The 26,961-nt window shown below is 43.7% G+C and overlaps 1 protein-coding gene across 1 annotated transcript in view; it reads left to right on the forward strand.

The window, feature by feature from the left end:
- Positions 1-2,783: 2,783 nt before the first annotated feature.
- LOC129840980 (microsomal triglyceride transfer protein-like) overlaps positions 2,784-26,961 on the forward strand; it is a 46,418-nt gene continuing 22,240 nt past the window's right edge. The window contains exons 1-11 of the mRNA XM_055909056.1: positions 2,784-3,502; positions 5,330-5,520; positions 6,713-6,856; positions 9,338-9,445; positions 16,246-16,502; positions 16,840-16,990; positions 17,418-17,575; positions 17,959-18,127; positions 18,951-19,058; positions 19,746-19,958; positions 23,351-23,562. Of these exons, the coding sequence (XP_055765031.1) occupies positions 3,442-3,502; positions 5,330-5,520; positions 6,713-6,856; positions 9,338-9,445; positions 16,246-16,502; positions 16,840-16,990; positions 17,418-17,575; positions 17,959-18,127; positions 18,951-19,058; positions 19,746-19,958; positions 23,351-23,562 (1,772 nt within the window). The 5' untranslated portion in view covers positions 2,784-3,441. The remainder of the gene's footprint in view (positions 3,503-5,329; positions 5,521-6,712; positions 6,857-9,337; positions 9,446-16,245; positions 16,503-16,839; positions 16,991-17,417; positions 17,576-17,958; positions 18,128-18,950; positions 19,059-19,745; positions 19,959-23,350; positions 23,563-26,961) is intronic.

Genomic DNA, 26,961 nt, shown 5'->3' on the forward strand with positions numbered 1-26,961 from the left:
TTTGAGTATATCTTTTCATGTGACAACACTGAAGAAATAACACTTTGCTACAATGTAAAGTACTGAGTGTACAGCTTGTATAACAGTGTAAATTTGCTGTCCCCTCAAAATAACTCAACACACAGCCATTAATGTCTAAACCGCTGGCAACAAAAGTGAGTACACCCCTAAATGAAAATGTCCAAATTGGGCCCAAAGTGTCAATATTTTGTGTGGCCACCATCATTTTCCAGCACTGCCTTAACCCTCTTGGGCATGGAGTTCACCAGAGCTTCACAGGTTGCCACTGGAGTCCTCCTCCATGACGACATCACGGAGCTGGTGGATGTGAGAGACCTTGCACTCCTCCACCTTCCGTTTGAGGATGCCCCACAGATGCTCAATAGGGTTTAGGTCTGGAGACATGCTTGGCCAGTCCATCACCTTTACCCTCAGCTTTATTAGCAAGGCAGTGGTCGTCTTGGAGGTGTGTTTGGGGTCGTTATCATGTTGGAATACTGCCCTGCGGCCCAGTCTCCGAAGGGAGGGGATCATGCTCTGCTTCAGTATGTCACAGTACATGTTGGCATTCATAGTTCCCTCAATGAACTGTAGCTCCCCAGTGCCGGAAGCACTCATGCAGCCCCAGACCATGACACTCCCACCACCAAGCTTGACTGTAGGCAAGACACACTTGTCTTTGTACTCCTCATCTGGTTGCCGCCACACACGCTTGACACCATCTGAACCAAATAAGTTTATCTTGGTCTCATAAGACCACAGGACATGGTTCCAGTAATCCATGTCCTTAGTCTGCTTGTCTTCAGCAAACTGTTTGCGGGCTTTCTTGTGCATCATCTTCAGAAGAGGCTTCCTTCTGGGACGACAGCCATGCAGACCAATTTGATGCAGTGTATTGCGTATGGTCTGAGCACTGACAGGCTGACCCCCCACCCCTTCAACCTCTGCAGCAATGCTGGCAGCACTCATACGTCTATTTCCTAAAGACAACCTCTGGATATGACGCTGAGCACGTGCACTCAACTTCTTTGGTCGACCATGGCGAGGCCTGTTCTGAGTGGAACCTGTCCAGTTAAACCGCTGTATGGTCTTGGCCACCGTGGTGCAGCTCAGTTTCAGGGTCTTGGCAATCTTCTTATAGCCCAGGCCATCTTTATGTAGAGCAACAATTCTTTTTTTTAGATCCTCAGAGAGTTTTTTGCCATGAGGTGCCATGTTGAACTTCCAGTGACCAGTCAGTATGAGGGAGTGTGAGAGCGATGACACCAAATTTAACATACCTGCTCCCCATTCACACCTGAGACCTTGTAACACTAACCAGTCACATGACACCGGGGAGGGAAAATGGCTAATTGGGCCCAATTTGGACATTTTCACTTAGGGGTGTACTCACTTTTGTTGCCAGCGGTTTAGACATTAATGGCTGTGTGTTGAGTTATTTTGAGGGGACAGCAAATTTACACTGTTATACAAGCTGTACACTCAGTACTTTACATTGTAGCAAAGTATCATTTCTTCAGTGTTGTCACATGAAAAGATATACTCAAATATTTACAAAAATGTGAGGGGTGTACTCACTTTTGTGATATACTGTATCTCAGACTGGCCAATAAAAAGAAAAGATTAAGATGGGCAAAAGAACACAGACACTGGACAGAGGAACTCTGCCTAGAAGGCCAGCGTCCCGGAGTTGCCTCTTCACTGTTGATGTTGAGACTGGTGTTTTGCGGGTACTATTTAATGAAGCTGCCAGTTGAGGACTTGTGAGGCATCTGTTTCTCAAGCTAGACACTCTAATGTACTTGTCCTCTTGCTCAGTTGTGCACCGGGGCCTTTCTATTCTGGTTAGAGCCAGTTGGCACTGTTCTGTGAAAGAAGTAGTACACAGCGTTGTACCAGATCTTCAGTTTCTTGACAATTTCTCGCATGGAATAGCCTTCATTTCTCAGAACAAGAATAGACTGATGAGTTTCAGAAGAAAGTAATTTGTTTCTGACCATTTTGAGCCTGTAATCAAACCCACAAATGCTGATGCTCCAGATACTCAACTAGTCTAAAGGCCAGTTTTATTGCTTCTTTAATCAGTACAACACTTTTCAGCTGTGCTAACATAATTGCAAAAGGGTTTTCTAATGATCAATTAGTCTTTTAAAATGATACATTTACATTAGCTAACACAACGTGCCATTGCAACACAGGAGTGATGGTTGCTGATAATGGGCCTGTGTACGCCTATGTAGATATTCCATAAAAGAAATCAGCCGTTTCCGTTAGTCATTTACAACATTAACAATGTCTACACTGTATTTCTGATCAATTTGATGTTATTTTAATGGACAGAAAATGTGCTTTTCTTTCAAAAACAATCACATTTCTAAGTGACCCCAAACCTTTGAACTGAAGTGTATATAAATAGGATTCTCCAATAAAGACAATGAGAAAAAACGACTTCAATGTCAAGGAAATTACTTCACTGCTTGATAAATTCTAGAACTGTTATTTCCCTTTCCCTCGCAATGTAGTCAAAGATAAGAATCATCCATAATGTAAACCCAGATCAATTTGTCCTTGATGCAGATAGGGGTCACAGGTCAAGGATCAGTCAGCGTCCCCTCCCACATATCCCCACATCCATCCTTACCATTAGAGTGGGAAACGCAAAACTGACCTCAAATCGGTGCTTACAAATTCCTCCACACCGCCACACAAACACGGCAGAACGCCAAGTGCCTACCATTGGCCCATATGCTGTCTGTTATAAAGTGACGTGTATATACCATTTCCTTCAACGGGTGTGTGCAACAATGTCAGTCTGTTTATTGCAAAATTAGGTGAAAGGTTCAATCTCAAAATGACGAAGTCTCACTACCGAGGTGTTAAATGTCACCATTGTTTTCAAACTTTTAGTCGTACGTTGAAAATGGAGAGTATTTTATTGTTTTGAGCTTGTTGCTGAAAGTTGGGCTGAATTCGGCAGTATCGCTACAGCTGTGAAACTAACGTTACTGTTTTATCCTATATGTAATTGTCTCACTGATTGTTATCATGATAGGCTACTACTTGAGAACGAAACCTCGATGTCAATTCGCACTTGTGCATGCGTTGTTGATAAGGCTATCGTCCTCTTCTCATCGATCATCATGACAATTAGGTATGTCGTAACATAAATGAACTGTTCGCGTACAAAGTATCATCTCCCGCCAACAGTGGGCATTGCGCCTATCGATAGTCGAAGGGATTGTCAAATCTCAGCTCTACAAGTTAATGATTTGCTCTTTACCTCGTACTTAGTACCTGAGCGTGGAGTTTGGATTCTGCCCTCCACGCCGATTAACATAATTTGAGTAGTTTCGGGTAGCTGAGCCTTTCTTTCTGGCCTGTGAGCGCCGATCCAGCCAACGTTTACCTGCGGTCACCTTCTTGCTCCTAATAGATTGCAAAATGTTAGCTCTCTTTGTGCTTTTGCTCTGCATAACATCTTCATTTTCTGCTTCTACTAGAGGTGAGTTATTGTTTGTTTTTTCATGTACGGATATGTGTGATGAATATGTTATTTTATAATGTGTTGGTATGTTAGCAGTTGGGCTCTAGGCGTACATTCAGTGACCTTGGAACTTCTGTCATAAAACCTTTGAATGGTCTTGCAATAACCAAGAAACCAACAAATCACTTTCACTGGAGATTCATAATTTCACAGCACATGTTTGTTCCTAAATTCAATAGTCAAATAGTTTCCTGGTGATGTAAGGTGGGCTCCCAAGTGGTGCAGCGGTCTAAGGCACTGCATCTCAGTGATAGAGGCGTCACTACAGACTCTGGTTCGATTCCAGGCTGTATCACACCCGGCCGTGATTGGGAGTCCCATAGGGCAGCGCACAATTGGCCCAGCGTCGTCCGGGTTAGGGTTTGCCTGGTGTAGACTGTCATTGTAAATAAGAATTTGTTCTTAACTGACTTGCCTAGTTATATAAAAAATAAAGTACGCTACCAATAGTAATTACTCCCCTGAACATTTAGGCAACCTGCAGGGTAGATATTGTGGATATTACTGTAGCTGGTGGTAAAGTTGTTTTTTGGGTGTCAATTCTATTAATCATAGGTGATATGAATGAAAGGAATTCTTGTTCAACTTGGTCAGTAGAAGCTAAGGCAATTGACAAAATGGTTGAATACAGCTGTCTGTGGCAGAATTTGTATGTTTGATTCAGCACTTTGTGATTGGTGATGCAACCCGAAAGTGACACGTCAGTCTTGACTCATGGCCTAATAATGTCAATTACTTTAATGCTACACTGTATTAGAGCAATCAAGGACTTTAATAGTCCACCCACCACATTCTCTGTCTCCAGTGTTGATTGTGTCCATCAGAAACGTAGACCATAGTAGGTTTAGCTTACAAGGGTTCTCGTAATAATGACACATTATTACAAGTTGCAATTGGACCACGATGAAGGGCTCACCTTCTGAATCCAGGATGCCTGACAGTATGAATGTATACATATTACTGTCTGTTTTTAAATCATCTGCTACAGAGGATAAGATGTTTGGAAGTATTTTGCATAAAGCTATACATGGTTTTACAAGTGTCAGTCTCATCCAGTAGTAATTAGCCTGGGGGCCAGGTAACGTGTGTAATGGTTAAACAATTAATTGTTGCCTAGCCAAAACATTACAAATCTAACAGAGTAATAAATTGATCCAATCTGAACTCAAGCCTTTTTGTTATGATTGACATACAAAGGGGAAGTATTTGACTGCTGTAAAGCAGATGATTTGAGGGAAATACCTTAATTCAATCACTGCTTAATGGTATATACCAACTATTTTGTTTAGGAGATGTTTTGACAGACATCTCACTCAGCAGTGAGGGCCATTTAGTGTTAATCACTTTGTTGACATTGTTCTGATGAAAGACCTTGATATTTATATAGAGAAACACGGGTCTAAGTGAATCCCAACCATTTGGGGTCCTCAGTGAGTTGTCAGGGTCTCAGTAGCCTGTTCAAACTGCACGTAGCCCAGTGAAACACCCTTGGTTGTCACCCAATTGACTCCAGAAAAGTAACACAGGAATATTTTACTCCAGAAAAATGACAGTTGGTTTCAATTAGCCAGGGTTAACAAATGCTTGTGTAAAAGGACGTTAAACTGGCCCCGGGCTAATTTTAACACAGTGTTAAAGATAGCCCTGGGCTAAGAGAATGCAGTTTGAAAAGGCCTAGCGGGGCTCAGAAAGAAAACTGATTTGAGAACCCCATGCTCTAAGTCACTCATCACTGTAACTTTTGATCTCACGCTGCGATTCCTGCATGCCCCCATCTTGTTTCAGGTGCTGGTGCTGCTGGACCCAGGCTGAACAATGACCAGTTGTACAAATTCAGGTACACCACCGAGGTGCTGGTGGACAGGGCCAAGGGGTCAAAGGATGGCAGTGTCGGCTATAGGATCTCCAGTGACGTAAATGTCAACTTAGTGTGGAGAGACCCCAGCAGCAAGGACGACCAGCTCATACAACTGGTGGTAAGTAATCCCACAGCACCACCTCCTCACCCTGACTTTGCCAATAGCTACATTTGAGGGAAAATGTACTTACTATGGCTGTGATATGTGGTCGTCCCACCTGGCTATCTTAAGATGAATGCACCGTTAGTCGCTCTGGATAAGAGTGTCTGCTAATTGACTCAAATTTAAACGTATGTTGGCTGGATGTACCTGAATCCCAAACCCAAAACCCAGCCCCTAGAACCCCAGCCCCTAAAACCCCAGCCCCTGGACCCTATGCTCTTGTGTAGGTCTGAGAGGATTGGGTAGGTGTATCTGTTTTATGGCAATAACCCTACCTCGCCATATGATAGCCTAGTTGGACTTTTTGCCATATCGCTTAGACCTATCCAGTCTTTTCAGATCTACACAAATGCAGTGAGTAGGGGGTAAGGGTTGATTTAGGATTCCTTCAGGGACAGACCGAGAGCCAGTTTTTGTCAAACCCGGTTGCATGTTTCCCCGGGATATTGAATTTTATAAACCCCACCTCTTGTTTTGGGGGGATACATGTTGGAGTTTATACATGCAAAATATTGTGTATTTGTATTTATTATGGATCCCCAGTAGCTGCTACTCTTCCAAAATGAAGGCAGTTTATACAATTTGAAAAACATTACCATACATTCAGACTGTGTGCCCTCTGCTCCACCACTACCACAGATACAGTACAAAATCCATGTGTACGTGTGCGTATGTGAAAGGAAAATGTGAAAGGAAACTCAACCACATATTGATATGATCCTGGGAAAGAGGTTCTTAATGTCTCCTGTAATTGGAAAGAATAGAAAAAATAAGCGTGGTCTGATTGTGTAAAAATAGTACTTAAGGTCTCAGGCAGGCCCCTCTGAGTTAAAAAAAAAATTGTATTTAAAAAGGCCCGGTTTCAAATAGTATTTGAATTCTGTTAAATACTTAAATTGTGCTTAATTGTGTGTGCCTGGCCCAAAAGCAGTCATCTCAAAAGTGCCAACATGCCTGCCTGGAATTCCAGACAGGCTAAACCAAACACTGACAGTTTTTGAATAGGTTCAAATAGTATTTGAAATCATTCAAAGTCCATACCTTCCACTCTGGTTGTATTCTATGGAGAATATTGCTATTGAGCTGCTTGAAATGTCCTAATCCTCCTCCCAAATCATCTAACAAGCTCCTCCATTCCCATCCACAGATCTCAAACGTGAAGATAGAAAATGTGGCCCCACGCTCAGCCAAGAGGAACATATTCCAGGGCGCCACAACGCAAAGCCTTCTGGGAGAGAATAAGCTGGCGGCACTGGAAAGGCCGTTCATGTTGCACCTGAAAAACGGAAAGGTAAGAGCTGTGGATGTTGGTTTGTTTCTATTGTAAGACATTTATAAAGGGGCTCATTCATACTCATAACAGGTCTTACAAATAATTACTGCATCATAATGCATTATACTTGCAGGCGCTAGGTAAAGTGTTACTGTATGTTTCTATTGATGCATAATGCAAAATTATTGATTGAACTTAAGGCAGTTACTAGGAACATGAATGTGCTTCGGGTATACTGTAGTGGAGATTATCTGCCATAGGTAGATGTAGTAGGATGTTTAATTGTTACCAGAAGTATACTAGATATACTACAAATAGCTATTTTTCTATCATTGTAGTACTATTGCTGTTATATCTTCATAGGTTAATAGTCATAAAAGTATTGTGCAATTTCTGGAGCATCATTGATGACATCTGTATTGTCGGGGACTATTAATGGAACCATAATTGGCAATGTGTTAGTGTGGTGACGCTGGAAGGGGAAATACCAGACAGATGGTGAGTACAGGGCAAGGGTCAATCCTTCAGATTGCTGGCCGGCCGGTTATCAGATCTCACGAGAGACAAGTGTGGGGGCATTGGCGTGGCAAAGGGGTGCCGTTCCTGGATGACACAGACAGGTTGAGGTGAACCAGTTGACCAGTGAATGTCCTGTTGAATGCATTGTGATCAGCTAAATCTGTTATGAAAATATTGCAAATTTAACACTGGACCTTATATATTGAAACTAAATGTATTTCATAGTGTTACGAACTATAATAAGTGACTACATACACTCACTGGCCAGTTTTATTAGGTACACCCATCTACTACCGGGTCGGACGCCCGTTTGCGTTCAACAGGAATGTTCCACAGGGATGTTGGTCCATGCTGACGTGATGGCATCACGCAGTTGATCCAGATTGAACGCCTGTTAGCCTGCATGATTCTTGCCATTCTCCTTGGACCTCTCTCATCAACAAGCTGTTTTCGCCCACAGGACTGCCGTTGACTGGATGTTTTTGTTTGTCGCACCATTATCGGTAAACCCTAGACACAGTCGTGCGTGAAAACCCCCAGGATACCATGCTCAGTTGTTTTGGTCACTTGTGTTGCCCATTCTAACGTTCAATCGAACAGTAACTGAATGGCTTGATGCCTTTCTGCCTGCTTTATATTACAAGCTACGGCCATGTGACATGTGCATCCATTTTCATGAACAGGGTTGTGTACCTAATAAACTGGCCGGTGAGTGTAAGATAATGAGAGAGTGACATGATTTTGAAACTTTTGTGATAGTGACCTTAGGGTGACTGTTTGTTTTTACTACAATGTGATTTATTGTCTGCAACCTTTGTACTTCTGTATTGTATTTTGGACTTTTTCTGCTGTAGTCTCTGCAATGTTAGACATGGTTTTTCCGCTTCAAATGAAGCTTTCTATCTCTCCGAGTTGATAATGGCTGAATATGGACAAAATAAGGTTAAAGAATGATAGTCTTCAACAAATATAATTACTAAAACCTAATAAATCTCGTGATTTAATCTAAACCTCAAAGTTGAGTGGAATACGCTGCGAAGGTGAATAAGACATTTGTTTGATCGTGTCTGACTGCAGAATGTGTCTTGGGTTGCCATGGGCATTCCTTCCCAAGAAAATTACACTATGTGCCACGCCATAGCCATACTGTCAGGTTTCAGGTAAGACCCAGATGCAGACCGTGTTGAAGAAACAAACATTTATTTCTAGTACAAAGGCAGGCGGAGGTCAGTAATCCAGAGAGGGTACAAAAGGTCCAGAATGGCAGGCAGGAGCCAATAATCCAGTGAGGTGGGGCAAGATTTATTTACCTTTATTTAACTCGGCAAGTCAGTTAAGAACAAATTCTTATTTTCAATGACTGCCTAGGAACAGTGGCAGAATGACAGATTTGTACCTTGTCAGCTCAGGGATTTGAACTTGCAACCTTTTGGTTACTAGTCCAACGCTCTAACCACTAGGCTATGCTGCTGCCCCAAGGTACAGAACGACAGGCAGGTACAGAACGACAGGCAGGTACAGAACGACAGGCAGGTACAGAACGACAGGCAGACTCAGGGTCAGGGCAGGCAGAACGGTCAAAACCGGGACGGACTAGAAAGCAGGAACAGGGGAACAAACGCTGGTAGGTTTCACAAAACAAAATGAATTGGCAACAGAGAACAAATGTATAAATACACAGGATAATGAGGAAGATGGGTGACACCTGGAGGGGGATGGAGACAAGCACATAGACAGCTGAAACAGATCAGGGTGTGACACATACCTTGCCAAGAGAAAAGCAACTCCCTCAAGATGCATTTCACAGTCAGACCCTACGTAGTCAGACCCTTTTCCATTTGTTGACATCTCATCATTATCTGAGGCACTTTGATAATATTAATCGGAGAAAAGTACTGCTAATTTCGCTGTTCTGTCACTTGATTCTAGTGCACTGTCGTATCATATTGACTTGTTTGTTGTTCCATGCCTCTGTTTCAGGTGAGCAGCTTTTACTGCTATAAGGCAGAGCCTGTTTTCATTAAGAACTTGAAAAGGGGTGTGGCTAGCTTGCTACAGGTGCAATCCAGATCTGGGAAGGTCATAGAGGTAAATGAGACCCAATACATATACAGTTACGGGAAATTGTGGAAACATTTAATCTGCAGTCCTATTTTAGCAGGCACTTACTAAGAGATGATGTGATAACGAGTACTTTTGATACACTTTTAACAAACTCAATTGGTAACCACCGCCGTGTACCAAATTGGTTATATATATATATATATACATACACACACACACACACTCTACTGGTCAAAAGTTTTAGAGCACCTATTCATTCAACAAGGGTTTTTCTTTATTTTTACTATTTTATACATTGTAGAATAATAGTGAAGACAAATCAAAACTATGAAATAACACACAGAATCACGTAGTAACCAAAAATGGTATTAAACAAATCAAAATATATTTTATATTTGAGATTCTTCAAATAGCCATCCTTTGCCTTGATGACAGCTTTGTACACTCATGGCCTTCTCTCGACCAGCTTCATGAGGTAGTCACCTGGAATGCATTTCAATTAACAGGTGTGCTTAAGTTAATTTGTGGAATTTCTTCCTTAATGCATTTGAGCCAATAAGCTGTGTTGTAACAAGGGGGGGGGGGGGGGTGTATACAGAAGCTAGCCCTACAAGTACATATTATGGCATGAACAGCTCAAATAAGGAAAGCGAAACGACAGTACATTACTAAAAGACATGAAGGTCAGTCAATACGGAAAATTTCAAGAACTTTGAGAGTTTCTTCATGTGCAGTCACAAAAACCATCAAGCGCTATGACGAAACTGGCTCTCATGAGGACCAACACAGGAAAGGAAGACCCAGAGTTACCTCTGCTGCAGAGGATAAGTTCATGAGAGTTACCAGACTCAGAAATTGCAGTCCAAATAAATGCTTCACAGAGTTCAAGTAACAGACACATCTCAACATCAACTGTTCAGAGGAGACTGTGTGAATCAGGCCTTCGTGGTCGAGTTGCTTCAAAGAAATCACTACTAAAGGACACCAATAAGAAGAAGAGACTTGCTTGTGCCAAGAAACAATGGACATTAGCCAGGTGGAAATCTGTCCTTTCGTCTGATTCCAAATTTGAGATTTCGGGTTCCAACCGCCGTGTCTTTGTGAGACGCGTTGCTGGTGAACGGATGATCTCCGCATGTGTATTTCCCATCGTGAAGCATGGAGGAGGAGGTGTGATAGTGTAGACGTGCTTTGCTGGTGACACTGTGATTTATTTAGAATTCAAGGCACACTTAACCAGCATGGCTGCCACAGCATTCTGCAGCAATACGCCATCCTATCTGGTTTGCGCTGAGTGGGACGATCATTTGTTTTTCAACAGGACAATGACCCAACACACCTCCAGGCTGTGTAAGGGATATTTGACCAAGGAGGAGAGTGATGGATTGCTGCTTCTTTTTTTTTTCTTCCAAGACGGCGTAGCAGTGTAGACGTCTTTGTCCTGTCGTGTCCCGTGTCCCTTGTATATATCTTTTTACATCTTTTTCTTCGCATATCTTTTAAAAATACTTTCTTAAACCTCAACTTCTAAATACTCTCCTGCAACCCGCCTCACCCAATGTGGCGTGGATCTGCTTTTTTCTAAAGTATTTCTATTTACTTCTGATCTGGAATCCATCTACTGAAGATAGCCAGCCAGCTAACTGCCTACCAGCTATCAGTTAGCAAACCATTGCTAGCGGTCATCAGCTAACCTTTAGCTCGGAAAGCTCTCGCTAGTTCGAACAACGTGACTAAAACCAGAGCATAACGGACCTATTTCTTTCCATATCCCCGGATTCCTACAGCAAACTCTGAACATTTTCATCTGGATCTTCGCAACTAGCTAACCACAATCCCGGGTGACCACTCCTGGCTAGCGTTTCCATCCCGGAGCAGGCACCAATTAGCCTGAAGCTAATTGGCTAGGGCTCCTGTGCTACCACTGAAGCCCACTCCTGGGCTACAAGACCCGGACCCATTTACTGCCGGTACGGATCACGGAACCCCGCCTATCCTCTACGACTGGAATACCGACATAATCTGCCCGGGGACTCCAACAGGCCCCTCAGGCGTGACGCCCGCTGAAGGCCCATTCTGCTAACCTACTAGGCCTGTTAGCTACCTAGAGCTACCTGGAACCCTACTAATTCCACGACTGGTCTATCGACGTCACCGCACGAAGAGGCAAAAACAGACTTCCCCCCCCATCGCGACGTCCCCCAAAGGCTAACTTGCCTGCCCCGGTCTGCTAACTGCTAGCTTATCTTGCAGCTAGCGCAGCCAGGAAGCTAGCACCAGTTAGCAAACACAATTCTACAATTCACAACCTCTCTTTCGCCATCGCTATCCGGCTTGGATTCTCTGTCGACACGACCACGTCTGGTTTGCAGACGTGCCCTCAACCGGTGCCCTCAACCGGCCTCCGTCTGAGCAGACCCCCTCCGTCTGAGCAGACCACCCCCCCGGGCTACTAACTTTAAACGCGTGCTAGCTTAGTGGAGGCCTCACTACTCCATCTACGGCTGCACCCTGGACACTATGATCACTTGGCTACATAGCTGATGCCTGCTTGACTGTCCATTAATTCACGGTACTCCATTCTGTTTATTTGTGTTTTATCTGTCGGCTCTGTGCCTTAACTCAGGATCTGTGTGTAGTTAATCCGACCCTCTCTGCCCAGTCGTCGCCATTTTTACCTTCTGTTGCTGTGTTAGCTGACTAGCTGCTGTTATTTCACCTGCTGTTTTAGCTAGCTCTCCCAAGCATGACCTGCAATCACTTTATGCCTTATTGTATGTCTCTCTCTAATATCAATATGCCTTACATACTGTTGTTCAGGCTAGTTATCATTGTTTTGGTTTGCAATGGACCCCGTAGTTCCACTCTCCGTACCTCTGATACCTCCTTTGTCCCACCCCCCACACATGCGGTGACCTCACCCATTGAGACCAGCATGTCCAGAGATACAACCTCTCTTATCATCACCCAGTGCCTGGGCTTGCCTCCGCTGTACCCGTGCCCCACCATACCCTGGTCTGCACATTATGCCCAGAATCTATTCTACCACGCCCATAAATCTGCTCCTTTTATTCCTTGTCCCCAACGCTCTAGGCGACCAGTTTTGATAGCCTTTAGCCGCACCCTCATCCTACTACTCCTCTGTTCCTCGGGTGATGTGGAGGTAAACCCAGGCCCTGCATGTCCCCAGTCACCCTCATTTGTTGACTTCTGTGATCGAAAAAGCCTTGGCCTCATGCATGTCAACATCAGAAGCCTCCTCCCCAAGTTTGCCTTACTCACCGCTTTAGCACACTCTGCCAACCCTGATGTCCTTGCCGTGTCTGAATCCTGGCTTAGGAAGGCCACCAAAAACTCTGAGATTTCCATACCCAACTATAACACTTTCCGTCAAGATAGAACTGCCAAAGGGGGAGGAGTTGCAATCTACTGCAGAGAGAGCCTGCAAAGTTCTGTCATACTTTCCAAGTCTATGCCCAAACAGTTCGAACTTCTAATTTTAAAAATTAATCTCTCCAGAAATAAGTCTCTCACTGTTGCCGCCTGCTACCGACCCCCCTCAGCTCCCAGCTGTGCCCTGGACACCATCTGTGAATTGATCGCTCCCCATCTAGCTTCAGAGTTTGTTCTGTTAGGTGACCTAAACTGGGATATGCTTAACACCCCGGCAGTCCTACAATCTAAGCTTGATGCCCTCAATCTCACACAAATCATCAAGGAACCCACCAGGTACAACCCTAAATCCGTAAACATGGGCACCCTAATAGACATTATCCTGACCAACTTGCCCTCCAAATACACCTCTGCTGTCTTCAATCAAGATCTCAGCGATCACTGCCTCATTGCCTGTATCCGCCACGGGTCCACGGTCAAACGACCACCCCTCATCACTGTCAAACGCTCCCTGAAACACTTCTGCGAGCAGGCCTTTCTAATCGACCTGGCCCGGGTACCCTGGAAGGATATTGACCTCATCCCGTCAGTTGAGGATGCCTGGTCATTCTTTAAAAGTTACTTCCTCACCATATTAGACAAGCATGCTCCGTTCAAAAAATGCAGAACCAAGAACAGATATAGCCCTTGGTTCACTCCAGACCTGACTGCCCTCGACCAGCAAAAAAGCATCCGGTGGCGAACTGCAATAGCATCGAAGAGCCCCCGTGATATGCAACTGTTCAGGGAAGTCAGGAACCAATACACGCAGTCAGTCAGGAAAGCAAAGGCCAGCTTTTTCAAGCAGAAATTTGCATCCTGTAGCTCTAACTCCAAAAAGTTCTGGAATACTGTAAAGTCCATGGAAAACAAGAGCACCTCCTCCCAGCTGCCCACTGCACTGAGGATAGATAACACGGTCACCACTGATAAGTCCGTGATAATCGAAAACTTCAACAAACATTTCTCAATGGCTGGCCATGCCTTCCACCTGGCGACTCCAACCTTGGCCAACAGCCCCGCCCCCCCCGCTGCTACTCGCCCAAGCCTCCCCAGCTTCTCCTTTACCCATATCCAGATAGCAGATGTTCTGAAAGAGCTGGAAAACCCGGACCCATACAAATCAGCTGGGCTTGACAATCTGGGCCCCCTATTTCTGAAACTGTCCGCTGCCATTGTCGCACCCCCTGTTACCAGCCTGTTCAACCTCTCCTTCGTATCATCTGAGATCCCCAAGGATTGGAAAGCTGCCGCTGTCATCCCCCTCTTCAAAGGGGGAGACACCCTGGACCCAAACTGTTACAGACCTATATCCATCCTGCCCTGCCTAGCTAAGGTCTTCGAAAGCCAAGTCAACAAACAGATCACTGACCATCTCGAATCCCACCGTACCTTCTCCGCTGTGCAATCCGGTTTCCGAGCCGGTCACGGGTGCACCTCAGCCACGCTCAAGGTACTAAACGATATCATAACCGCCATCGATAAAATACATTACTGTGCAGCCGTCTTCATCGACCTGGCCAAGGCTTTCGACTCTGTCAATCACCATATTCTTATCGGCAGACTCAATAGCCTCGGTTTTTCTAATGACTGCCTTGCCTGGTTCACCAACTACTTTGCAGGCAGAGTTCAGTGTGTCAAATCGGAGGGCATGTTGTCCGGTCCTCTGGCAGTCTCTATGGGGGTACCACAGGGTTCAATTCTCGGGCCGACTCTTTTCTCTGTATACATCAATGATGTTGCTCTTGCTGCGGGCGATTCCCTGATCCACCTCTACGCAGACGACACCATTCTGTATACTTCCGGCCCTTCCCTGGACACTGTGCTATCTAACCTCCAAACGAGCTTCAATGCCATACAACACTCCTTCCGTGGCCTCCAACTGCTCTTAAACGCTAGTAAAACCAAATGCATGCTTTTCAACCGTTCGCTGCCTGCACCCGCACGCCCGACTAGCATCACCACCCTGGACGGTTCCGACCTAGAATATGTGGACATCTATAAGTACCTAGGTGTCTGGCTAGACTGCAAACTCTCCTTCCAGACTCATATCAAACATCTCCAATCCAAAATCAAATCTAGAGTCGGCTTTCTATTCCGGAACAAAGCCTCCTTCACTCACGCCGCCAAACTTACCCTAGTAAAACTGACTATCCTACCGATCCTCGACTTCGGCGATGTCATCTACAAAATAGCTTCCAATACTCTACTCAGCAAACTGGATGCAGTTTATCACAGTGCCATCCGTTTTGTTACTAAAGCACCTTATACGACCCACCACTGCGACCTGTATGCCCTAGTCGGCTGGCCCTCGCTACATGTTCGTCGTCAGACCCACTGGCTCCAGGTCATCTACAAGGCTATGCTAGGCAAAGTGCCGCATTATCTCAGTTCACTGGTCACGATGGCTACACCCACCCGTAGCACGCGCTCCAGCAGGTGTATCTCACTGATCATCCCTAAAGCCAAAACCTCATTTGGACGCCTTTCCTTCCAGTTCTCTGCTGCCTGCGACTGGAACGAATTGCAAAAATCTCTGAAGTTTGAGACTTTTATCTCCCTCAACAACTTTAAAAATCTGCTATCCGAGCAGCTAGCCGATCGCTGCAGCTGTACATAGTCCATCTGTAAACTACCCACCCAATTTACCTACCTCACCCCCATACTGCTTTTATTTATTTACTTTTCTGCTCTTTTGCACACCAGTATCTCTTCTTGCACATGATCATCTGATGATTTATCACTCCAGTGTTAATCTGCTAAATTGTAATTATTCGATTTATTGCCTACCTCATGCCTTTTGCACACATTGTATATAGATTCTCTTTTTTCTACCATGTTATTGACTTGTCTATTGTTTACTCCATGTGTAACTCTGTGTTGTTGTCTGTTCACACTGCTATGCTTTATCTTGGCCAGGTCGCAGTTGCAAATGAGAACTTGTTCTCAACTAGCCTACCTGGTTAAATAAAGGTGAAATAAAAAAAATAAAAAAATAAAATGACCTGGCCTCCACAATCACCTGACCTCAACCCAATTGAGATGGTTTGGGATGAGTTGAACTGCAGAGTGAAGGAATTTGTAAGTCGCTCTGGATAAGAGCGTCTGCTAAATGACTTAAATGTAAATGTTAAATGTAAAAGGAAAAGCAGCCAACAAGTGCTCAGCATATGTTTGAACTCCTGTTGGAAAAGCATTCCAGGTGAAGCTGGTTGAGAGAATACCATGAGTGTGCAAAGCTGTCAGCCACCCTTTGCCTTGATATTTGAAGAATCTCAAATTTAAAATGTATTTTGATTTGTTTAACACTTTTGGTTACTCCATGATTCCATGTGTTATTTCATTTCTGTTGTGAGTACTTTTGGTTGGCTGACTGATCTTTCTGGGAACAGAATGACGTGTCCGGGAGGTGTACGGTAGAGTACAAGGCTGCCCAAGGCCAGGTGACAAGGACCAAGGCTTTGGAGACCTGCAAGACCGCAGAGACCGGCTTCACCACCTACATTCAGGTCCTGGGCGTGAGTGGGGAGTCCAGGTCTGTCACTGTTTTCACCCTGGAGGATGGCTTCATTAAGTCAGCCACAGCCAAGGAGACTCACATCTTAGCAGTCAACGCACGCCGCACCACCGCCGCTAAAATAGTGTCCAGGTAAGGTGTGACACAAATCAAATTTGATTTGTCACATGCGCCAAATACAACATGAAATGCTTACTTACAAGCCCCTAACCAACAATGCGGTTTTAAGAAAAATAAGACGCAAGGGAGTCAAATGGAATTTTAATGGTGAAATTCTGCTGTAAACTTTGAGGCAATAGTTTTATTTCTTCTTTTTGTTTACTAAATTAATCCAACACATGCATTCTTTCATTGTAAAAGTAATGTTCTTTTTTCACTTACTGATTTGAGTAGGCTTTCTGAGAGCATCAATTGCAAGGAACAGAAACTGATTGATTGATTTCGATTTGTTAATTTATGTTGTCCTCAGGCAAAACTTGACGCTGGTAACAATTGAGGCTGGGCCATTTGAGGCTGCGGGGAAGAATGTCGCCAGTGTTGTCAAATCACTTGATGAGAAATTGTATGCTGTTGGTGTGACAGCTGAGAAGGTCAAATCCCAATGCAAGGGCTGTCAATCGGTGAGTGTTTGTGAGAAACAATGAAGTAAAAAAGTGCTTCATGTTGTTTTCAACCTTGGACACTGACTTTTTCCTCTGAAAGGTTCCAATATAGCCTTCAATATAATCTTAAATTCAGCTTTTACATTGACGGTATTGACTCCCAAACTAAATGCTTCAAAAATGACTCTTTGCTAAAGAATAATTAAAAGAGGCAGAGGAAAACTGTACTATGCTGGCCTGGTTGATTGCTGGAATGGTGCTAGAATGAAATAATCAGAACCAACAGAGTACAGGGTGTTACAATAGTGTGAAAAGCCCTTGTGAAGTCTGAATTTACCAACGCTATACCACACTATCAATGCATGTCCTTGCCGACCAAACATGTAATTAAGAAATTACAATTTTTTTCCCCCTTTCTTTTCCTCTTCTCTGCTCATCCCGATAGCTGTTTGAGCACTGGCAAGAGGTCCAGAAGCAGTTTGAACCAGATAGCTTGTCAAAGGCCATCGCTCCCCGACGCTTCCTGGCTCTCATCCAGAGCATAAGGAAAGCCTCCAAGGACGAGATCCTCCAAGTGCTGAAGAGCTCCACCAAGACTGCCCTGTAAGGCCTAGCACTTACCCACCTCTCTCTCTCTCTCTTCCTTTATCTTTCTGTCTGCCTCTTTCTCTCACTCTCCTCTTTTTTTTATATTTTTGTCTTTCCCGCTTCACTCCTTCTCTTCTCTATTTTCTCTTCTATTGCTCTTTCTCTTCTCAATCTCTTGTATTCTCCTCTTTTTTATGTATGTTTGTCTTTTTCTCTCTCTCTCTCAGGCTGTGATGCTTTCTTATGAGATGTAGTGGCTCGTCACCCCATTTCCTTGCTGTCTGTCTCTCGCCCCGTGTTTCTTTTGGCCAGAGCCACATAGTTAACTATATAGGGAATATTGTGCCATTTTAGACTTCTGACTCACTGTCTCTCTCCAACTCTGTCGGGGTCTGCAGACCTCAGGTGGTGGATGCCGTGACCTCGTCCCAGACGCCCGCCTCCCTGGACGCCATGCTGCAGTTCCTCAACTTTGCCGACCCCAAAGGCCTGGTTCTGCAGGAAAGGTTCCTGTACGCCTGCGGCTTCGCCTCGCACCCCAACGAAAGAATGCTCCAGGCTTTGGTGGTGAGTGGCCAATGGCTGCCACTTGCTTAAACTCTACAAACCAAAATGAATGAAATGCATGTCCAACAAAGCGGGATGGGAGAAATTATTTGGTAAAAGTCAGTTCAACGTTTTCAGTTGGTTAGACAGATATGTCATTGTGACTTCTGACAGTCACCGCATCACAACACTAGACCCATGCACTGCCAGGTGCATGGGTCTAGTGTTGTGTTGCGATGCCTGTGTAAGGGCTATTTGACCAAGAAGGAGAGTGATGGAGTGCTGCTTCAGATGACCTGGCCTCCACAATCACCCGACCTCAACCCAATTGAGATAGTTTGAGATGAGTTGGACCGTAGAGTGAAGGAAAAGCTGCCAACAAGTTCTCAGCATATGTGGGAATTTCTTCAAGACTGTTGGAAAAGCATTCCAGGCGAAGCTGGTTGAGAGAATGCCAAGAGTGTGCAAAGCTGTCATCAAATGCAAAGGGTGGCTATTTTGAAGAACCTCAAATATAAAATATATTTTAATTTAACACTTTTTTTGGTTACTACGTCCATATGTGTTATTTCATAGTTTTGATGTCTTCACTATTATTCTACAATGTAGAAAACAGTACAAATAAAGAAGAACCCTTGTTGAATGAGTAGGTGTTCTAAAACTTTTGAACGATAGTGTGTACACAAAGAATTTGTGGTTCAGTTGTTTCTCTTTCTCTTCGACGTTGCATCTACTCTTCCTCTCAAACAACTTTCAAAATTGCAATTATATTTAAAATGTTTTTTTGTGTGTACTGTATAATAAAACATATGGCGATTTTAATTACACGCATTGTTTTTTCCAGGACATTTCAAAGGGCAAGATTGTCAGTAATGACATCAAAGAGTCGGTGGTGATCATCATGGGTGCCCTTGTGCACAAGCTCTGTCAGAAAGGAGGTTGTGAGCTACCAGTGAGTATCGAATATGTTCGACCCTATGTCTGTAATGAGGGGAGTTGTACAACATTCTTAAAGGGATTCACACATTCTGTTTACTTCATATTCATCTCCAGCACCACCCCAACATCAACATATGTGAAAATGGTGTTTCGTAGTTCAAAAGATGGAGGAAGATGACTGTTTCTGATGACATCATCTGTTGTGCATCATGTAATTTTAACCAACTATGAGTAGGCATTGTCTCGATGAATGTGAAGTAGAAATGAGCCAACTGAGCCAAGTGCGACTATTGGAATGCCAGACTGGAATAGTGTAGTGATACAATAGTGAGACGTAGCTGTGTCTGATGGTTCGAAAAGATACAGAAATTATCCCTCTGATGGATTTGGGCTCTGAGTGGCGCAGCGGTCTAAGGCACTGCATCTCCGTGCTAGAGGCATCACTACAGACCCTGGTTCAACTCCAGGCTGTATCACAACTGTCCATGATTGGGATTCCCATAGGGCGGCACACAATTGGTTTAGGGTTTGGCTGGGGTAGGCCGTCATTGTAAATAAGAATTTGTTTTTAACTGACTTGCCTAGTTAAATAAAATCAATATGATCCTTTTGTGAAATGCACCAAAGAAAGTCACAATTTCTTAAAAGGAACTATACAATGGCTGACTTATTGTGTGTTTTTGTCTCATGTACAACCCAGACTGTGGTTGAGGTGAAGAAAATGATTCTGGAAGGACCCGACAGTACGCAGGTGGAGTCAGACGTTCAGATGTACCTGCTAGCGCTGAAGAACTCCCTGCTGCCCGAGGCCATTCCCCTGTTTTCCAAATATGCTGAGTCGGAGGTCGGAGCCTACTGCACCATCTCTCTCACAGCCCTGCAGAGATACGATGTCGCCCTCATCACAGACGAGGTGAGGCCATTTGACGTCTAAATTCACAGGGGAAGTGCAGGATGAGGGATGCTGGATTGCCATTCCCAGAGCCATATATTTAGATATATTTCTCGTATTTCGATATACCCTTAGTATGTATGTGGACAACTGCTGTAAAGTAACAAAATGTGGAAAAAGTCAAGGGGTCTGAATACTTTCCAAGTGCACTGTATATGCTGTTGTATGTATGTATTTATGTACAGTGCATTCGGAAAGTATTCAGACCCCTTGACTTTTTCACGTTTTGTTACTTGACAGCCTTATTCTAAAATGGATTCAATTGTTTTTCCCCCTCACCAATCTACACACAATACCTCATAATGACAAAGCAAAAACAGGTTTAGAAATGTTAGCTAGTTTTTTATTTTTTTAATCACATTTGCGTAAGTATTCAGACCCTTTACGCAGTACTTTGTTGAAGCACCTTAGGCAGTGATTACACCCTCGAGTCTTCTTGGGTGTGACGCTACAAGCTTGGCACACCTGTATTTGGAGAGTTTCTCCCATTCTTCTCTGCAGATCCTCTCAAGCTCTGTCAGATTGGATGGGGAGCGTCATTGCACAGCTATTTTCAGGTCTCTCCAGAGATGTTCAAGTCCGAGCTCTGGCAGGGCCACTCAAGGACATTCAGAGACTTGTCCTGAAGCCACTCCAGCGTTGTCTTAGTTGTGTGCTTAGGGTGGTTGACCTGTTGGAAGGTGAACCTTCACCCCCAGTCTGAGGTCCTGAGTGCTCTGGAGCAGGTTTTCATCAAGGATCTCTCTGTACTTTGCTCCGTTCATCTTTCCCTCGATCCTGACTAGTCTCCCAGTCCCTGCCACTGAAAAACATCCCCACAGCATGATGCTGCCACCACCATGCTTCACGTTAGGGATGGTGTTAGATGGGTGATGAGCTGTGCTTGGTTGTCTCCAGACGTGACGCTTGGCATTCAGGCCAAAGAGTTAATTATTGGTTTCATCAGACCAGAGGGTCCTTTAGGTGCCTTTTTTCAAACTACAAGCAGACTGTCGTGTGCCTTTTACTGAGGATTGGCTTCCGTCTGGCCACTACCATAAAGGCCTGATTGGCGGAGAGTTGCAGAGATGGTTGTCCTACCTGGAAGGTTCTCCCATCTCCACAGAGAAACTCTAGAGCTATGTCAGAGTGACCATCAAGTTCTTGGTCACCTCCCTGACCAAGGCCCTTCTCCCCCGATTGATCAGTTTTGCCAGGCAGCCAGCTCTAGGAAGAGTCTTGGGGGTTCCAAACTTCTTCCATTTAAGAATGATGGAGGCCACTGTGTTCTTGGACCTTCAATGCTGCAGACATTTTTCTCGACACAATCCTGTGTTGGAGCTCTATGGACAATTCCTTCATCCGCATGGCTTGGTTTTTGCTCTGAGATGCACTGTCAACTGTGGAACCTTACATAGACAGGTGCGTGCCTTTACAAATCATGTTCAATCAATTTAATTTAACACAGGTGGACTCTAATAAAGTTGTAGAAACATTTCAAGGATGATCAATGGAAACAGGATGCACCTGAGCTCAATTTCGTGTCTCATACCAAAGGGTCTGAATACTTAAAGTAAATAAGCTATTTCTGTTTTTTAATAAATGTGAAAACATTTTGAAAAACCTGTTTTCACTTTGTCATCATGGGGTATTGTGTGTAGATTTTATTTTTTTAAATACATTTTAGAATAAGGCTGTAACGTAACAAAATGTGAAAAAGTGAAGGGGTCTGACTACTTTCCGTGTGTGTTGTCCATGTATTTCCGTCTTAGAGAAACACACAGTTGAAGTTGGAAGTTTACAGACACCTTAGCCGAATACATTTAAACTCAGTTTTTCACAATTTCTGACATTTAATCCTAGTAAAAATTCCATGTGTTAGGTAAGTTAGGATCACCACTTTTAAGAATGTGTAATGTCAGAATAATAGTAGAGTGATTTATTTCAGCTTTTATTTCTTTCATCACATTCCCTGTGGGTCAGAAGTTTACATACACTCAATTAGTATTTGGTAGCATTGCCTTTAAATATTTTCCCTTGGGTCAAATGTTTCAGGTAGCCTTCCACAAGCTTCCCACAATAAGTGAATTTTGTCCCATTCCTCCTGACCGAGCTGGTGTAACTGAGTCAGGTTTGTAGGCCTCCTTGCTCGCACACGCCGAGGTCAGGGCTTTGTGATGGCCACTCCAATACCTTGACTTTGTTGTCCTTAAGCCATTTTGCCACAACTTTGGAAGTATGCTTGGGGTCATTGTCCATTTGGAAGACCCATTTGCGACCAAGCTTTAACTTCCTGACTGATGTCTTGAGATGTTGCTTCAATATATCCACATAATTTTCCTCCCTCATGATGCCATCTATTTTGTGAAGAGCACCAGTCCCTCCTGCAGCAGAGCACCCCCACAACATGATGCTGCCACCCCCGTGATTCACGGCTGGGATGGTGTAATTCGGCTTGCAAGCCTCCCCTTTTTTCCTCCAAACATAACGATGGTCATTTGGCCGAACAGTTCTATTTTTGATTCATCAGACCAGAGGACATTTCTTGAAAAAGTACGATCTTTGTCCCCATGTGCACTTACAAACCGTAGTCTGGCTTTTTTATGGAGGTTTTGGAGCAGTGGCTTTTTCCTTGCTGAGCGGCCTTTCAGGTTATGTTGATACAGGACTCGTTTGACTGTGGATATAGATACTTTTGTACGTGTTTCCTCCAGCAGCATCTTCACAAGGTCCTTTGCTGTTGTTCTGGGATTGATTTGCACTTTTCACACCAAAATACGTTCATCTCTAGGAGACAGAACGCGTCTCCTTCCTGAGCGATATGACGGCTGCGTGGTCCCATGGTGTTTATACTTGCGTACTATTGTTTGTACATATGAACGTGGTACCTTCAGGCGTCTGCTCCCAAGGATGAACCAGACTTGTGGAGGTCTACAATTTTTTTCTGAGGTCTTGGCTGAATTCTTTTGATTTTCCAATGATGTCAAGCAAAGAGGCACTGAGTTTGAAGGTAGGCTTTGAAATACATCCACAGGTACACCTACAATTGACTCAGGCTAATTGACATCATTTATCAGAAGTTTCTCAAGCCATGGCATCATTCTCTGGAATTTTCCAAGCTGTTTAAAGGCACAGTCTACTTAGTGTGTGTAAACTTCTGACCCACTGGAATTGTGATACAGTGAAATAATCTGTCTGTAAACAATTGCTGGAAAAATTACTTGTGTCATGCACAAAGTAGGTGTCCTAACAGGCTTGCCAAAACGAAAGTTTGTTAACAAGGAAATTGTGGAGTGGTTGAAAAACGAGTTTGAATGACTCCAACCTAAGTGTATGTAAACATCCGACTTCAACTGTGCGTCTATATATTTCAGGTGAAGCAGACGGTAAACCGAGTGTACCACCAGAACCGCCGGGTCTACGAGAAGAATGTGAGGGCAGCAGCCGCGGATGTGGTCTTCAGCAGCAACCCCTCTTACATGGAGGTGAAGAACGTGCTCCTGTCCATCGGAAACCTTCCAAAAGAGTTGAACAAGTACATGCTTTCCAAGGTCAAGGACATCCTCCACTTTGAAATGCCTGCCAGGTGGGTGATGGGATTTACATTTTGATTTCTAAGTTCTTTGGTATTTTCATTTGATTCAGACAGAAACAGCACTAAATGAGTGTGGAGACTAGCGGTGGGGCTGGGATTCGTACCCACACTGGGGTGGTGTATATGTGGTACAGGCAGTGGCGTTACCTGCTAGACCAGCAGGCACTCATTTTATTTCATTTATTTGACAAATAAAAACCTAAATTGAAGCCAGGAGTTACTTAGTGAGCTCCAAAAGTATTGGGACAGTGATACATTTTGTTGTTTTGGCTCGGTACTCCAGCACTTTTGGATTTGAAATGATACATGAGGTAAAAGTGCAGACTGTCAGCTTTAATTTAACGTTATTTCCATCCATATCAGTTGAACCGTTTAGAAATTACAGCAATGTTTGTAGTCCCCCCATTTTAGGGGACCTGTATACGAAACATCAAGAATAGCCTCAAATAGCCCCCTCCCCCCGCCCACACCCCCACTTCACCCTCAGAATAGCCTCAATTCGTTGGGGCATTGTCTTTATAAGGTTCGAAAGTGTCCCACTGGGTTGCTGGCCCATGTTGGACTCCAATGCTTCCCACAGTTGCTTCAAGTTGGCTGGATGTCCTTTGAGTGGTGGACCATTCTTGATACACATGGGAAACTGTTGAGTGTGAAAAACCCAGCAGCGTTGCAGTTCTTGACACAAACCGCAACGCCTGGCACCTACTAACAGTCCGGTCTCGAGGCCACATATTGAGTGTCTCGGTCTTGTCTCGGTGTCGTATACATTTGTACTTGGTCTTGACTCGGTCTCAGACAGTGAGGACTTGTAATTTCTTGCCGAGACCAGCAGAGTAAAAAAAACTCATAATTATCAGCATTAATTTAGTCAGCGCATAAAACAGCTTTCTTGTAACATTATCTTAACAGCCTTTATATCTATTATAGACATGTTTGCGCAGTGGTGAACATATAGGCCTGAATTGTGTGACAGGTTTGTTATTCTGAAAGGACAGCAACCGTAATACCAGCTCGCTCATGTAGGAGAGTGCACTTTTTTCCCCAAAGGGACAGTGGTGTATCCCTACTTCTTAATCCCTACTGATGTGTATCAAAGTAGTGTAGTGGAGGTATACGATTGATCAATTATGTAGTATAATAGAGATCATGCACAAAGGAGCTTCTGTGATGGTCCGGAGGGTGGTGCGGGCTGCCCAACGCATCACCGGGGGCACACCTACAGCACCCAATATCCAAAAAGATAATCAAGGACATCAACCACCCGAGCCACTGCCTGTTCACCACGCTATCATCCAGAAGGCGAGGTCAGTTCAGATACATTAAAGCTGGGACCGAGAGACAGAAGCTGTTTTTCAATCTCAAGGCCATCAGACTGTTAAACAGCCATCACTAGCCGGCTACTACCCGGTTACTCAACCCTGCACCTTAGAGGCTGATGCCCTATATACACTACCGTTCAAAAGTTTGGGGTCACTTAGAAATGTTGTTTTTGAAAGAACCACTTTTTTTTGTCCATTACAATAACATCACATTGATCAGAAATACAGTGTAGACATTAATGTTGAAAAGGACTATTGTAGCTGGAAACGGCAGATTTTGAATGGAATATCTTCATAGGCGTACAGAGGCCCATTCTCAGCAACCATCACTCCTGTGTTCCAATGGCATGTAGTGTTAGCCAATCCATGTTTATCATTTTAAAAGACTAATTGTTCATTAGAAAACCCTTTTGCAATTATGTTAGCACAGCTGAAAACAATTGTGCTGATTAAAGAAGCAATAAAACTGGCCTTCTTTAGACTAGTTGAGTATCTGGAGCATCAGCATTTGTTGGTTCGATTACAGGCTCAAAATAGCCAGAAACAAAGAACTTTCTTCTGAAACTCATCAGTCTATTCTTGTTCTGAGAAATGAAGGCTATTCCATGTGAGAAATTGTCAAGAAACTGAAGATCTGGTACAACGCTGTGTACTACTCCCTTCACAAAACAGCGCCAACTGGCTCTAACCAGAATAGAAAGTGGGGTGGGAGGCCCCGGTGCACAACTGAGCAAGAGGACAAGTACATTAGTGTGTCTAGTTTGAGAAACAGATGCATCACAAGTCCTCAACTGGCAGCTTCATTAAATAGTACCCGCAAAACACCAGTCTCAACGTCAACAGTGAAGAGGCGACTCCGGGATGCTGGCCTTCTAGGCAGAGTTGCAAAGAAAAAGCCATGTCTCAGACTGGCCAATAAAAATCAAATATTTAAGACCGGGATCCTCCTCATCAAAAAAGATGACTAGCATAGCCTAGCCTAACGCGACAGGGATATCATATAATATAATTTTCATGAAATCACAAGTTCAATACAGCGAATGGAAGATAAACATCTTGTGAATCCAGCCATCATTTCCGATTTTTAAAATATTTTACAGCGAAAACACATATTTATGTTAGCTCACCACAATAGCCAAACACACAACGCTATGTTTTCACCATGTTTCCACTGCAAATTTAGCTTCACAAAACCCACAAATAGAGAAAATTAATCACTAACCTTTGGACAACTTCATCAGATGAAAGTCTTATCAATCAATCAATCAATCAATTTTATTTTATATAGCCCTTCGTACATCAGATAATATCTCGAAGTGCTGTACAGAAACCCAGCCTAAAACCCCAAACAGCTAGAATGCAGGTGTAGAAGCACGGTGGCTAGGAAAAACTCCCTAGAAAGGCCAAAACCTAGGAAGAAACCTAGAGAGGAACCAGGCTATGAGGGGTGGCCAGTCCTCTTCTGGCTGTGCCGGGTGGAGATTATAACAGATGTTATACAATACATTTATGTTTTGTTCGAAAATGTGCATATTTAGAGGTACAAATCCTGGTTTTACATTGTGAATATGTAGCCATGATGCACCAAATTGTCCGGAGATATTTTGGACAGTCACGTAATCTAACCAAAGAACTCATCATAAACTTTACTAAAAAATACATGTTGTACAGCAAATGAAAGATACACTGGTTCTTAATGCAACTGCTGTGTTAAATTTTTTTTTTTTTTACTTTAGTACAACATACAGCATGCAATATTGTGAGACAGCGCTCACCTATTCTCCGCCTTGTTGGAGCCAACATATTCCACAAAAATACGAAATAACATCATAAATATTCTCTTACTTTTGATGATCTTCCATCAGAATGTTGTGCAAGGAGTCCTAGTTCCAGAATAAATCGTTGTTTTGTTTTTAGAATGTCCATTTCTTCTGTCAAATTAGCAACTTTGGCTAGCCATATGGAGGGCACATGTCCAAAAAATCTTTGCGCCTGGAACGAAAAATTCCCAATAAACTGGTCAAACTCGGTTGAAAATCCTACTTTATGATGTTCTTCTCATATGTATCCA

Source organism: Salvelinus fontinalis, chromosome 42 (assembly GCF_029448725.1).
Source record: "Salvelinus fontinalis isolate EN_2023a chromosome 42, ASM2944872v1, whole genome shotgun sequence".
NCBI classification, from domain to species: Eukaryota; Metazoa; Chordata; class Actinopteri; order Salmoniformes; family Salmonidae; genus Salvelinus; species Salvelinus fontinalis.